The sequence below is a fragment of the Leptodactylus fuscus genome, chromosome 2 (genome assembly GCF_031893055.1).
Source record: "Leptodactylus fuscus isolate aLepFus1 chromosome 2, aLepFus1.hap2, whole genome shotgun sequence".
Lineage (NCBI taxonomy): Eukaryota > Metazoa > Chordata > Amphibia > Anura > Leptodactylidae > Leptodactylus > Leptodactylus fuscus.
In genome coordinates, this window is record NC_134266.1 from 240501848 (window position 1) to 240515896 (window position 14049).

The 14049-nt window shown below is 39.1% G+C and overlaps 1 protein-coding gene across 3 annotated transcripts in view; it reads left to right on the forward strand.

Moving 5' to 3' along the window:
• The first annotated feature begins 707 nt into the window (after positions 1 to 707).
• Positions 708 to 14049, forward strand: part of POSTN (periostin) — a 72104-nt gene continuing 58762 nt past the window's right edge. For all 3 annotated transcript variants that reach the window (XM_075265911.1, XM_075265913.1, XM_075265912.1), the window contains exons 1-2: positions 708 to 879; positions 2883 to 2981. In XM_075265911.1, coding sequence (XP_075122012.1) covers positions 758 to 879; positions 2883 to 2981 — 221 coding nt within the window. In that variant the 5' untranslated portion in view covers positions 708 to 757. The remainder of the gene's footprint in view (positions 880 to 2882; positions 2982 to 14049) is intronic.

Sequence of the window (14049 nt, forward strand, 5' to 3'; positions counted from 1 at the left end):
CGGTCTCCCTGTTTACATCTTGGGAGACAGATTTGCACATTCATATAAGTGGCTGCATGTAATACTACATTTGTCCTGTAGTGGCCACTGTAGGGGAAGTTATCAGCTGATCGCCAGAAGCTTAACCTGTGTCGATCAGCTGATTGCAATGGTGGCTTTCATATTAAAGGGAAAGTCTATGATGATATTTTATAATATGGTGCAAAATTTTACAAATTATTTACAAAGAATGTATTATTATAAAATAATGATTTTGTTTTCTTTTTTTTAGGTTTATTCAATGAATTGTGCTGGTGGTCATTAATGTATCTCTAGGTTTCTCTAGCCATATTCTTTTTTGTCCCACTTGTATAATAAGTTATGATATGTAAATATATCCTATTCTCATAAGAGCCCATATATGCATACATGCCATTGCCAAGCAAATGGGAACAAAAATGACTAAAGTTCCAAAATCTGCAAATATGCTGCAAATATTTGCAAGGAAAATGATTCATACATGAATTAGTCAGAAGTGGAGCAATGTAATATTTATTTTCCTGGAAAGGAAAAAAAAAAGTTGCACTTGGCTAGAAGTCGTGTAACTTCTTAAGTGATTTCAGCAGTGGCTGATTTCTTTGGGGGGTGGGACGTTGTCTCAGGTTGATACTCTGCTCCCCTCCCACAGAATTCCAGCCTGTATATAAACTGTGTTCAGCTCTATCACACTTGGCAGTTCTCCCTTTCCATTTACAGGGAGCATTTGGGGGACTAAACAATGAAGGTTATATTTTTATCAATCTTTGCCATTTTTGTACTGTCTGCATTTGACCGTGCAGATAGTAATGGCTACTATGACAAGATCCTGACACACAGTCGTATAAGGGCCAAAAAACAGGGGTGAGTAGAATGATTTATCCTTATGTGCTAAAACATACAGTACAGGAAGAAACTTTTTTTTTTTCATTTTGTTCCTGGGGAAGCTGTAGAAGAATTGTTAATCCCAGAATAAATTCTTATTATTAGAGAATTCTTAGAAATTGAAAATTTAGGAAACCATTTTTTTTTATTGTGATATTAAATGTATTGCTTAATTTATTAAGTGCATATAATATAAGTGGAAAGATATAAGAAAGAACAGATGGGATAAAGGATAGATAGATAGATAGATAGATAGATAATAGATAGATAGATAGATAGATAGATAGATAGATAGATAGATAATACATGGCTGGATAGATAGGAGATAGCTAGATAGATAATACATGGATGGATGGATGGATAGATAGATAGATAGATAGATAGATAGATAGATAGATAGATAGATAGATAGATAGATAGATAAAACATGGATGGATAGATAGATAGATAGATAATAGATGAATGAATAGATAGATAGATAATAGATGAATGAATAGATAGATAGATAGATAGATAGATAGATAGATAGATAGATAGATAGATAGATAATACATGGATGAATGGATAGATAGATAGATAGATAGATAATAGATGAATAGAAAGAAAGAAAGAAAGAAAGAAAGAAAGAAAGAAAGAAAGAAAGAAAGAAAGAAAGAAAGAAAGAAAGAAAGAAAGAAAGAAAGAAAGAGAAAGAAAGAAAATAGAAGGATGGATAGACAGGAAAAATATAGATGGATGGATAGATAGATAGATAGATAGATAGATAGATAGATAGATAGATAATAGATGGATGAATAGGAAAGAAAGAAAGAAAGAAAGAAAGAAAGAAAGAAAGAAAGAAAGAAAGAAAGAAAGAAAGAAAGAAAGAAAGAAAGAAAGAAAATAGACAGGATAGATAGGCAGGAAAAATATAAATAGACAATAGATGGATGGATGGATGGATGGATGGATAGATAGAATTGCAAAAGAACAGGTAACTTTTTTTAATATGGTCATTGTGCTAAATACCTGGTGTTTGCACCCATGTCTTTTTTAACTTTTCGTTAGGTGCTTTCTTTGGTGTGAAAAGTAGACAGACAGACAGATAGATATATAGAATTAAATTGGAACTTCTAAATTCTTTGAGATTAATATTAAAGTTCTTAAGTTTGTCAAAATTTTTATAAACTTCAACATTTTTTACAGCATTTTTAGGAACTGTTATATTGCATTAAGATTACATTGTATACTGATATAAACGTTATAAAACAATGACATAGCAGAGCTGAGTTTGTTTGCTTTGTGCAGTGTAATACAGTAACTGCACTCTGAGACAATGCTATAGGGTTACCAGCAGTCCTAAGTAAATTCACACTGGGATATGACTCAATCGGTGCCAAATAAGATTATTTTCAGCTGTAAATACTGAATATATCTTTATAAAGTGCCTGCAGAATACGCCCTTCTTGAAAAAGAAAGATCTATGGATTTCTATATGGGGTACGGATGTATGGAAGTAGCTAATAGATGAATTGCGATTCCCATACTACAATGGTGCAGTAAAGTGTTCCATCTGCTGAGCCCCGGTGTGCAGTGTTAGTTTACCACTATTTGGGGCTGGGGTCTTGTTTGCATAGCTGTGCTTGGTCTTCTGCAGACTGGAGATGGGTATTAGTAATACTAATTGCCTTTCATTGTGCTGAGACCCTTGTGAACAAAGAAGCAGCTTTTCACCTTCCAGAGCACATGGCGTTTTTACAAGGCTTGCCTCAGTGGTTATGGATGGGAGACCCCTCTAAAAAAAAAAAAAAAAAAGCTATAAAGCACATAGTAACATGTTCCAGGCACCTGGTGGTGACCGCTGGAAGGTTTACAGGCATAAAGCTTCCTTTGTTTCCTTATTGAAGCCCTGAGATGGGAACGTGTAGAAAGTGACCGTACAGAAATTCTAATCAGACTTCGATATTTTAATTAAATTTTCCCCCCTTTTTTTTCATTTTCAGTCCAAATGTCTGTGCCTTGCAACAAGTTATGGGAACGAAAAAGAAGTATTTCAGTACCTGCAAAAACTGGTACCAAGGCGCCATCTGTGGCAAGAAAGCGTAAGTGTCGTTAAAGTCCGCACAACTTTATAGAATTGATCGGGGTCTGTTCATACGTTGCGATCTCTAAGAGTATAGGAAGATAGAATCAAATAATGGAAAAAGTTCTATGTACCGCTGAGTGACGGTTCTACATCGCAGATTTATATTCCTTCTAAACGGTTTTCTTATAAGATTTATATTTCTGGCTTCGTTTTATAAACAATTTATAGGAAATGAGATTTTATAGTGTAAATGAGAACTTCCAGGCGGGGAATCTGTCTAAACAGTAATGTGCTGGGTAATGGCGAGAAATCATTAGTAACCTAGTATAGAAGTAGATTTAGGTTTACTAATCGTGTATTAAGATACTTCATGTGCCTCAGGTTCCAAGGGTGCAATTCAATCTGCCTTGGTCGGGGTATTATAGATACAGACCTAGATTCAGTACTTGAATCTAGAGCTCATAAGTAGTCATAGAAATACACTGTATCCTCTTTAAGGGATCAGACACTTTGTTAACTTTTCTAGGACAGAATGCGAGTATACATACTTGAATCATGTTACAAGAAAGGAGAATTTTCACCATGGATACAACACATTTGGGAGTTGGATAGTTTGATAAGATACATTTTTAGGGGTCAATGATGATGGTTAAAATTGTGCCAAATTCATCAAAATGGGTACATTTGGTGACACCCACTGGGCACATTTTTCTTCCTTATGCCACCTCATCACTGGCATATATGTACGCCCCTTATATTGTCCCCAAATAACACATCTCTAATAAATACTTGTCGGATATTATGACTTTCCAAACCCCAAAACAGTCTGGGGTCCATTCACATGGTTCGGTTGATGGCACTCTGTATTCTGTATAGAGCCATTTGCAGTAGAGCTCTCCTCCAAAAGGAAGACGACTTTCTCCGTAAAGTCATATCAAGGAGGCTATCACTTAAATTCATGTGCAACTCCTTATATAGCCTTGAACTATGACAGTTTGCTTCCTTCACTGTGCTCTTCAGACTTCTTCCCAGGGAACATTGTTTTAAGGAATATTTACTAGCTGGATCTCTGCATCAAATTACATCATGGACTGTTATTTAAAGATGTTATCCAGGATTAAGATATTGATATATCACTCAATATCAGATTCCTAGGGATCCAACATCCAATACCCTGATGATCAGCTGATCGCCTGAAGCAGACAGCGCCATACTCTGTATAGTGGCCATACCAGACTATTGCAGCTCAGATCCCATTCACTGAATATAGATCTTTCTTTAGCATGGTTGTATTTTCTTTGCTGTCTGGACAGTATAGTCAGTAGATTGTTATTGGCAGATACAGTCGTAAAGGAATAAAAACATTATATGTAGATACAGTTCTATTGGTTTTACGATTATGACTTGGACTTACTACCAATGCTGCTATAATCCAGATTTTCACATACGATTTATTGTTTAAAGAGGTAATCTGGAATAGAAATTTCCTTTAGGAAATTCTAAATTAGAGCAGGGGAGTCAATTATATTATTACTGGAGCAAAAAAAACATCTTTAACCAGGCACCTTGTAATAATGAATTTCTCCAGTGGTGGCGCTGATGAGTCATTAAGTGTTTGTTTCTAGATCCTCTTGTAGATTGTTGGTGAGAACAACCTGTGATAAAGTTTTTGCATAACCATCTTGTATTTTGCACCGAAACGTTCTGCGTTACATTTGTTCCGTGAATTCATAATCTTCCTATCAAAGTATTAAACTGTAGCTAAAGATATGTAGTGATAAAGTGCTAATAAATTACTCTGGAGACTATATGGGATTCCATCATAGCATTATCTTACATTAAGTACGAAGAGAGTAAGAACTCTTGTAGGGTATTTGTAGGATTCTTTCCAAATATCTGTATATCTGGATAAATTCAATTGTCTAAGATGATTTCCAATACCTAGAATAGTTAGTCAGTAGCCCACATAAGAGTAAAGCCGACCAACTATCTTATGTTTATGAGGATATAAAGGGCAATGTGTCTCATTAGGGTGAGATAGTACAGGGATTTATAGGACCTTGCATGGACCATGTATAGATCTATATCGAGCTACCAAATGGTGGCACAAGGAGCAAGTTCTTCTTTCTCACCAATGAAGTCTTTTTTTTTTTTTGCATATTCCTTACCCAGAATTCTTAGCAGGACATGCATGGTCTTATAAGTTCATATATTGCCTCTTCCTATTGTGTTACATTAGCCCTTTGGACCCATATCGAGACCTCTAACACAGCCATGGAGTAGCATGCTCTATAGCTGTCTTTGGATGGGATCCTCTTCTTTTGAATGAGTCATTCTGGCTTGGCCATTATTCCTAGAATATGTCTTTAATCTATAAGGAGCTAGCTTCTAAAATGAGGCGCTTGGAGCAAGTTCCAATTTTTCACCAGTGAGGTCTTATTTGCATATTCCTTACCCAGAATTCTTATGAGGATATGGTAACTCTTCTCCAACCACCAGAGCAGCTCACACCAGTCTCAACATCGAGCACACCTCCGCACTCGACCAAACTGAGCGAGTACTGATAGGGAGTAGTTACGAAGAATAGCACTGAAGGTGTATAACCTCATATTAGCTCTTAGGAAACACATGATATGATTTTGTGTAACCTATGGCTCTCCAGCTGTTGTGAATCTACAACTCCTAACATGCCCTTATGGCCATAGGCTGGGAGTTGTCATCTCACAGCTGGAGAGCCGCACATCGGAGATCACTGGTTCAAGTGATAAATATTTGCACAATTCCAAATATTCCAAAAATTCTTAACTATGTGGAAAAGTTGAATCCACTAGGGGGCATAGTGCTCTCATCATCCCATCATGCATCCCTTATGCTGATTGTGTCAATGTCACAATGTATGTCCTCGTGTCCAGTTTGCATAGATTTTATTTATTTTATATCAAAATTTTGCATTTATGCTTTTGTGAAATTTGGTGAATTTCAACGTCTTGTGAAACTGTTCATGTACAAGCTTAAAGTTATAGTTAGCAATGTAATTTTAGAGTTGGCTTTAGCAACAGAGGACAAGAGTCCCCCTTAAAAAAGCCTTCTATGGAACTGTGAACTGAGATGGTTGTCCCCAAAAATTACATTAGTGCACCCTATTATAAATTTCATAGATCAATGGTCTTAATCTCTTTATCCAAAAACACTTAAAGAAGTTCTCTAAGACTGGATATTGATGGATCATTCTTAGGATAGTCCATTAATATCAGATCAGTGGGTCCAACACTCAACACAATTCATCGACCGCTACATAGTCTTCAAGCTGTGAACGTTTTGCTCCAAACAGCTGATCGGAGGGGGGGGGGGGGGGGTCAGGTGAAATCTGATATCCTAAACAGAGGCCACCAATATCCAGTTTTGGAGAGCCCTTTGAAAATACTTTCTATGCATTATTGTTTTTGTGCATGTTGAATGCAGACTACATACTGTATTTACCCAGATTATACGGGACTCCTACTAGGCCAGTCCTATGGACTTGTGAACAATTATAGTACAGCAATGTTGGCAGCCAAATGACAGTGAGATCCATATAGGGGCCATATATGGTCCAGCTTGGTCTACTTAATCATAGCGTCTAGTTGTAGAGTAGTGGAGGAGGAATTCTCCGTCTACATCCTGGCATTGCTATACGATCCCCTACTAAATCAGCAATGGGAGTACAAGGGAGGCTTATCTCTATGTAGCCTGTGTACATGGAGGGGACATTATTCATTCTATGTCACACTGTAGGAGAAGATAAAGAAGTAGAATATATGTTACCATCTTGGATGAACTTATGATATCAAGTAAAGCTCTTAACCAATGGTCATTCCTCCTGATTCCTCACCCATGATCCTAATACACAAAGGCACACTTGGCGATCACAGGTCTTTATGGCTTTAGAAATTCCTCACATTTGGGGTTGCTCTTTTGCCAGGCAGCACTGGGGTCAGATTCAGATAGGACCAAGGGCAACATCTGCAAAGGCTTTAATGTATCGCTCATGTTGTTCATAGTAGCCCATCAAGTCCAAGTTGATCCAGAAAATGGCAAAAAAAAAAAATACTCATGCCAATTGCCCCATCAGAGGAAAAACTCCTTCCTAACTTGGAATATAACAACTGCACTCAATCCCTCGATTATCACTCTATCCCAAAGATTCTGGCTCCATTAACCGGATCTTATTTTTAACCTTAAAGAAAGTCATCCAGTCCGCCCTTGAACTTGTACAGATTACCAGCCATCCCCATATGGTATCCTCAACACTCCAAAATATTGTATTGGGGTGTAGACCTGTCCATTATAGGTCTAAGATGGGGAAATTGTGAGCACAAAGAGTGGAGTATGGTGACAATCTCTGTAGACCGCTAAAGAATATATTGGTGCCATGTAAATAAGAGGGAATAAATATGTCCTTATGCAGATGTAACATATGAGTTTCTCATTGAAATGAGCGGCATATAAGTATATTGCTGATGTCATTTTTACTTATCTTTGCAGATTTTCTGTATTACATTCATAACTTATTTCTTTCCAAAGTTTGCCTGGCAAGTCAATGGCAGCTCGCAGTGCATCCATGTGTGAGAACATGATTTTAGCTGAAGGAACCATTCATTTGTTACTATTGCTTTGACCTTTGGGGTCATGTCAATCATGTGAACTGGGAATGGACCTGTCAGCAGTCCAGCCTGGTTCCTGTTATCATAGTTATATGGATGGTTAAAGAAACTTCAGACAAAGCAGCTGCCAACTGTACATTGTATTGTGAATGGTCCTGACATGAGCGTGCTATAATGCTGGTTTAATAGTGTAAATATAAGCAAAGGTCAATAAGTCGATGTATTGTTCAGTAATGTATATTTATGGAGGCTTTCAATCATCCAAGTCATGCCATGTGTTACTGCTAAGTTAAGGTGGATCAGTGGTTAAGAAGCCTAGTGACTGAGACACTAGCATTGAAGCCCTGCAGCACTGGGGTCTTGGTTTTCCTATCTATCTATCTATCTATCTATCTATCTATCTATCTATCTCCTATCTATCTATCTCCTATCAAATCTATCTATCTATCTATCTATCTATCTATCTATCTATCTATCGTATATCTATCTCCTATCTATCTATCTATCTATCTATCTATCTATCTATCTCCTATCTATCTATCTATCTATCTATCTATCTATCTATCTATCTGTTTTCAATATAATTGTCCTTGGTATCTCTGCCTGCTATAGGAAAACTAGTTCTTGATCCCTTTGTTGGAATGGGACTGATGGGAATTGTGACCATACAGTATGTCTACACCACCACATTATATGTTGGAGCTATATAAGCAATGAGAAATAATCACATGGCTGGTTAACTATCTTTAAGAATCTTAAAGGGGTTGCCCAGTTCATTTTTATTGCTGACCTATCCTCAGGATAGGTTATCAATAGGCAATCGGTAGGGGTCCGACACCTAGAAGATGTGGCACTCGTGCGATTGTTGTGACTTCCTCACTGTTTTACATCGCACTCCATTTGTTTAATGGTGGTCATGTGATATATTTAGGGCTTCATCTAACTCACTTCTATGGGACAAGACTGTAATTACATCATATGACCACTATGAAACAGAAGGCATGCAATGTTAACAGGTCACAGTGCTCACATGGACTCTGTAGCCTCTTAAAATAGCTGATCAGCAGTGGTTCTGGGAGTCCAACCTGTGGATCTCTTATTGACAACTTATTCTTAGGATAAGTCATCAATGAAAAATGAACTGGGCAATCCAGTTGTTTGCACAACAGTCTGTATATATACTGTATATACTTTATATATATATATATATATATATATATATATATATATATATATATATACTGTAGTTTTATTTCAGTCTCGTGTTAAGTATGATACTTAAACTCTAGATTATTTTACCTGTAGCCATGTGCAATAAATCTTCCATTACGCTATGTAATGTAACCTGACCTCTACAGTGCGTCTGCAAATCTCGTGCAGTTCCTGCTGTAAAATATCCAGAGGGTAGGAAAACCCCTCACCATGAAATCATGATTTGAGATATTTCTTGAAACACTCCATCTGTTTGCTGTTAAAATCACAAGCTCAGACAAATCCTGTCTGCAAATTGTAGTACCCATCACGTATTTCGCTTTCGAAGTAAAAGTGAAGAGATGAAATGACTTTGAAGTGTGAACAATGAGAAGATTATTTCTGTTTATTTCTTGGGGTGGGAGGGATTGTCTGCCTGGCGCCATTAAGATCAATGCATATATGTAGTATTTTACATTACGGGGGTTCAAGTTACATGCCAAATATACAGTATATACAATATACAGACCATATGTTCTGCATAAAAGATAAGACATTATTACAGGGGTTGTTTTCCTGTTAACAAAATAAATCCATTGGATAGAGGATAGGTGTCTTATTACTGGTGTGCTGCTGGGATCCCCTCATGTCATAAGAATGAACCCAATATAACCATAGGGGTCTTAGTGGTTGCAGCTGGGCTCAGAAGCAAGGGGAGCCCACCAGCCTTCACCATACTAAGACCAGGTTCACACTTGTGCCATGCTCTGCGTCATTCGTATCTGCCGTGGGTCCTGAATGATCACTGAAACAGCAGATACCTGCAGAGAACCATGGACCCCATAGACTATACTAAAACCGGTGGAGAGAAGAGTTTTCTGTGCAGAGATTTTTTTCTCCACTGATTTCCACTTTGCACCTGGCCCCATGAGTTTTTATCTACACCCCTGTCCTGTGCCCTCTGTTTGATTGGAGCAATGGTCACACGTGCACACTACTGCTCTATGTAATCTCTATTGGATCCATGTTCAGTACATGGTTATCATTCTTAGCGTGAATGGGGCAACCATCGCTCCATAGCAAGAGGGCTTTTTTTTGTGGTCCGTGGAGATCCCAGTTATAACATGTCACCTACCTAGTTGGTCCGGCCTAAATGAAGGCAGCCATATTACACAGGTTCAGGTTGAACATTAATGATGTCTATGATGTGATAAGTCCCTGCGTCTCAGCAACTCTACTGTCCTGTACTGTAGTCTTGTATTCAGTATAGATGGCGATCTTCGGGGAGGGGTCAAGAATTCCTGGTATTATAGATAATGATGGAGTTCAGGTCTTTGAGTGTTCAGTCTGGATAATACGGCCAACAACTGGTCCACATTTCAAAGAAATGTGAAGCCAGTCTTGTTGTTCTTTATGAATGTGGACTGAATGATCTCAGGCCCAATTCACATCTACGTTCGAGGATTCTGTTCCCCACTCCACATGAAAAATGTGGAGAGAAAAGTCCTGCAAGCATCAGTTTTCTCTCTGCATTTTTCTAGCGGAAACCGAATGGAAACCACACAGACCCCATTTTAGTCTATGGGGTCCATGGGTTTCCTAAGGTAACTGCTTTTCTATGCGGATTAGGTTTACGTTTGGGGGGTCCCCAAGTGGAATGGAAACACATGCGCAGATGTGAATCGGGCCTTAGGACGCTTGTGTTTTATTGAGTTATAATTGATATTTGATTATTTATTTGATATATTCCTTTTGATGGTCGAAAACAATATCATTATTTTCATATGAAGGGTAGGAGGAAACAAAAGATATCTATGTTAGGAGAACGTGCAAACTCCATTCAGATGTTACCCTAGTTAATATCTAACCTTTGACCTCAGTGTCACCTGGTTTTCTAAACACTAATATACCATGCTAAGATATGTGGAAAGGAGCAGTGTGGACCATAACGGGTAGAATATGTTAGTTTTACACGCAATGCATAGAGATGTTATGTGTGATATTATAGCTGACACATATACAGGGACATTTAAAGGTGCAGCATTAAAAGTGAATATGAAAAATAATATTTCACTTATTATGAATCATCAGAATAATTGGTTAAAGGAAAGTTGAAGGTTTAATATGAAAAATTTCCATTGAGCTTAAAAGGGCAGTCACAAAGGTTTAAAAAAAAATAAAAGGTGCACTCTGTATTGATCCCCTATCTCTTACATTATGGTGCTAATCAGTTCTACCTGGACTCTACTTCCTGTTTTTATGTCTACACACAGGAAGTGACTGCTCAGCCAATCAGTAACCACTATGGTGATCTGCCTAAGCCAATGATTGGCTCATGGGCATTTATTGTAGGGCAGGATAAGAATGTAGAGAGCGGCAGGTCCTTGCTGAGACCACCAACCGTCTAATGTGCAGGCCATAGAAGGACTATATACGGATGCAGCTTCCTAATCTTTAGTGCAAAGTACTTTAAATCCAAAACTTACTGGTTCATGTACTGTTGTTAAATCCCATTGGATAAATGCAGCCCTCAGGAATTTTTCCCCTCTTGTTTAGAAAGAAATGTCAAAATTGCATATATATATATGTATATATATATATATATATATATATATATATATATATATATATATATATATGCACATATCTGTAATTTAATCCTACCTGGTTCTCTTATGTTCCACATTTAGACATGCCAGCTTATCAGAAGTGTCTAGGAAATGAATTAGAGATTCTTTAATCCTTTTACAGACTAATAGGTTGTCACCTTTGATCTGCACGTTCAGTTTGTGAGTTTTTGACCTCTTGATTCTAGATGAATACATACATGTAAGAACATGAAAGGCATTTCCCTAGGCTCATATCAATACTAAGATATGTGTAAACTTTCCCTGGGGAAATAAGCATGCTTAAACAAATGTATAACCCTATACAGATCCCCACATATATTTCTCTAAACTCTGTATGGGGGATGGAAACAAATCTGATAAAAAAAAATCTTTGCTAATGAGTAAAGCTGATAAGACCCATAAGAAAAAAAACATTGCTCTCAAGTAGAGATGAGCGAACAGTGTTCTATCGAACACATGTTCGATCGGATATCAGGGTGTTCGCCATGTTCGAATCGAATCGAACACCGCGTGGTAAAGTGCGCCAAAATTCGATTCCCCTCCCACCTTCCCTGGCGCCTTTTTTGCACCAATAACAGCGCAGGGGAGGTGGGACAGGAACTACGACACCGGGGGCATTGAAAAAAATTGGAAAAAGTCATTGGCTGCCGAAATCAGGTGACCTCCATTTTAGACGAATTGTGGATTTCAAATCCGGGTCATATGAGAATGTGAACTTTGTGACTATGAGACAGGGATAGCTGTACAGGCAGGGATAGCTAGGGATAACCTTTATTTAGGGGGGAATGTTATTAAAAATAACTTTTTGGGGCTCTATCGGGTGTGTAATTATGATTTTTGTGAGATAAACTTTTTCCCATAGGGATGCATTGGCCAGCGCTGATTGGCCGAATTCCGTACTCTGGCCAATCAGCGCTGGCCAATGCACTCTATTAGCTTGATGAAACAGAGTGTGCACAAGGGTTCAAGCGCACCCTCGGCTCTGATGTAGCAGAGCCGAGGCTGCACAAGGGTTCAAGCGCACCCTCGGCTCTGATGTAGGAGAGCCGAGGGTGCACTTGAACCCTTGTGCACCCTCGGCTCTGCTACATCAGAGCCGAGGGTGCGCTTGAACCCTTGTGCACACTCTGCTTCATCAAGCTAATAGAATGCATTGGCCAGCGCTGATTTGTCACGGGGTGACTAATGCTATACAGTCTCAGAACACTTCTCACTGACAAGTGTGTGATGTGATAATAGCAGTGGTAAAAGGAAATGTTTCTGTAATGAAAAATTCTATTGTAGTAATTCTTTTTGACCACAAGATGCCGCTGTGTTAGGTAAAGGAAAAACCAGGAAGTGACGAGTTGAGGAAGTGGACTGCTGTAGTGGGGGAGAAGAAGCTGGCTGTGAGCAGTGAGAGATCTGAGGGACAATCCATTGCCATCCGCTGCCCTGCAACGCTTGTTTCAGGCCAGGGCCAGCTCTGGAGAAGCCCGAACCTGTTGCTGGTTCCCATGTCAGGAGAGTTGGAGACGATTGCTGTGCAGACGCCGCGGAGCGGATGACAAGAAGGACCAGCCCTTGTGACACCGTGTTCCAGTTGCCTGGAGGCAAAGAAATTCCTGTTTCCTTCGGAAAGTCCATCTGAGTGTTCGCCCCCTTGCTAACCCGGGTAAGCGGAGCTCCGATTCACCTTTCATAAGGGTGAATAGTGTATACACGCAGTAAATAGTTTTTTTTTTTTTTTTTTTTTTGGCGCCAAAAACCTAGCATAGACTGGTTCCGGCCATTTTGCTTTAAAGCGAGTTCTATCCAAACGGAGATACAGCACGTGTTGTCCTGCTATTCAAAAGAGACACTATATCCTGGATTATAGTACCAGAAGTATGTCATAAGAGGAGTTATTTGTTTCACTAAGACTTGTGCAGCTAAGCACCAACTTCTGATAAAACAAAACCGGTTGCTGAAGTCTTCCCTGCAGGGTTGGGGTAGTGTGTTGAAATGTGGATATTGGGGAGTGGGTAAGTTAAATAGTAAACTGTGATATTGTTAACCCCAGTGTGACACCGCAGGTGATCTTCCTCTGCATACTTACATTGTTTTGTTAGCTTGGTATTAATAGGTAAATTGCAGCTGCTATATATATGTAGCCGCTAGTTAAAGGCATAGTTCACTAGTTCTGACATATTAGGTCACGGTGCAGTGTCACTCAGGGGTCTCAGCCCTCGGCTGAGTGTCTTGTAATTATTGATTTCATCAGGCCTGTTAGCCTGGAGTTCACCCCAAAAGGGTATAGAGTAAAATTTATATTTCTTACTTCGTGTCTGGTGTGGTTGTGCCTGTCCGTGGAACCGCTGTATCCTAAAAGTTCCTGCAAGAGCCCCGGTAGCCAGTCGGCTGCCGTGTCTTTTCCTTCCTCCTCCCCCCTTACATTTTTGGCGTAGTCGGCAGGATACGGTGCCACCATGGACATGGACAACGCATCTGGGGACGCGCCCTTGGTGGACGCGGACCGTGTGCCTAATGGCGGGGTGGCTGTAGGTGCTGTCCTCCCGCCTGTTGCACCTACCCTTGCACCGACAGCCCCAGTCAGGTGTTTACCAGCAGGTGCCATCTTAAACCAACTGACTAAATTTGA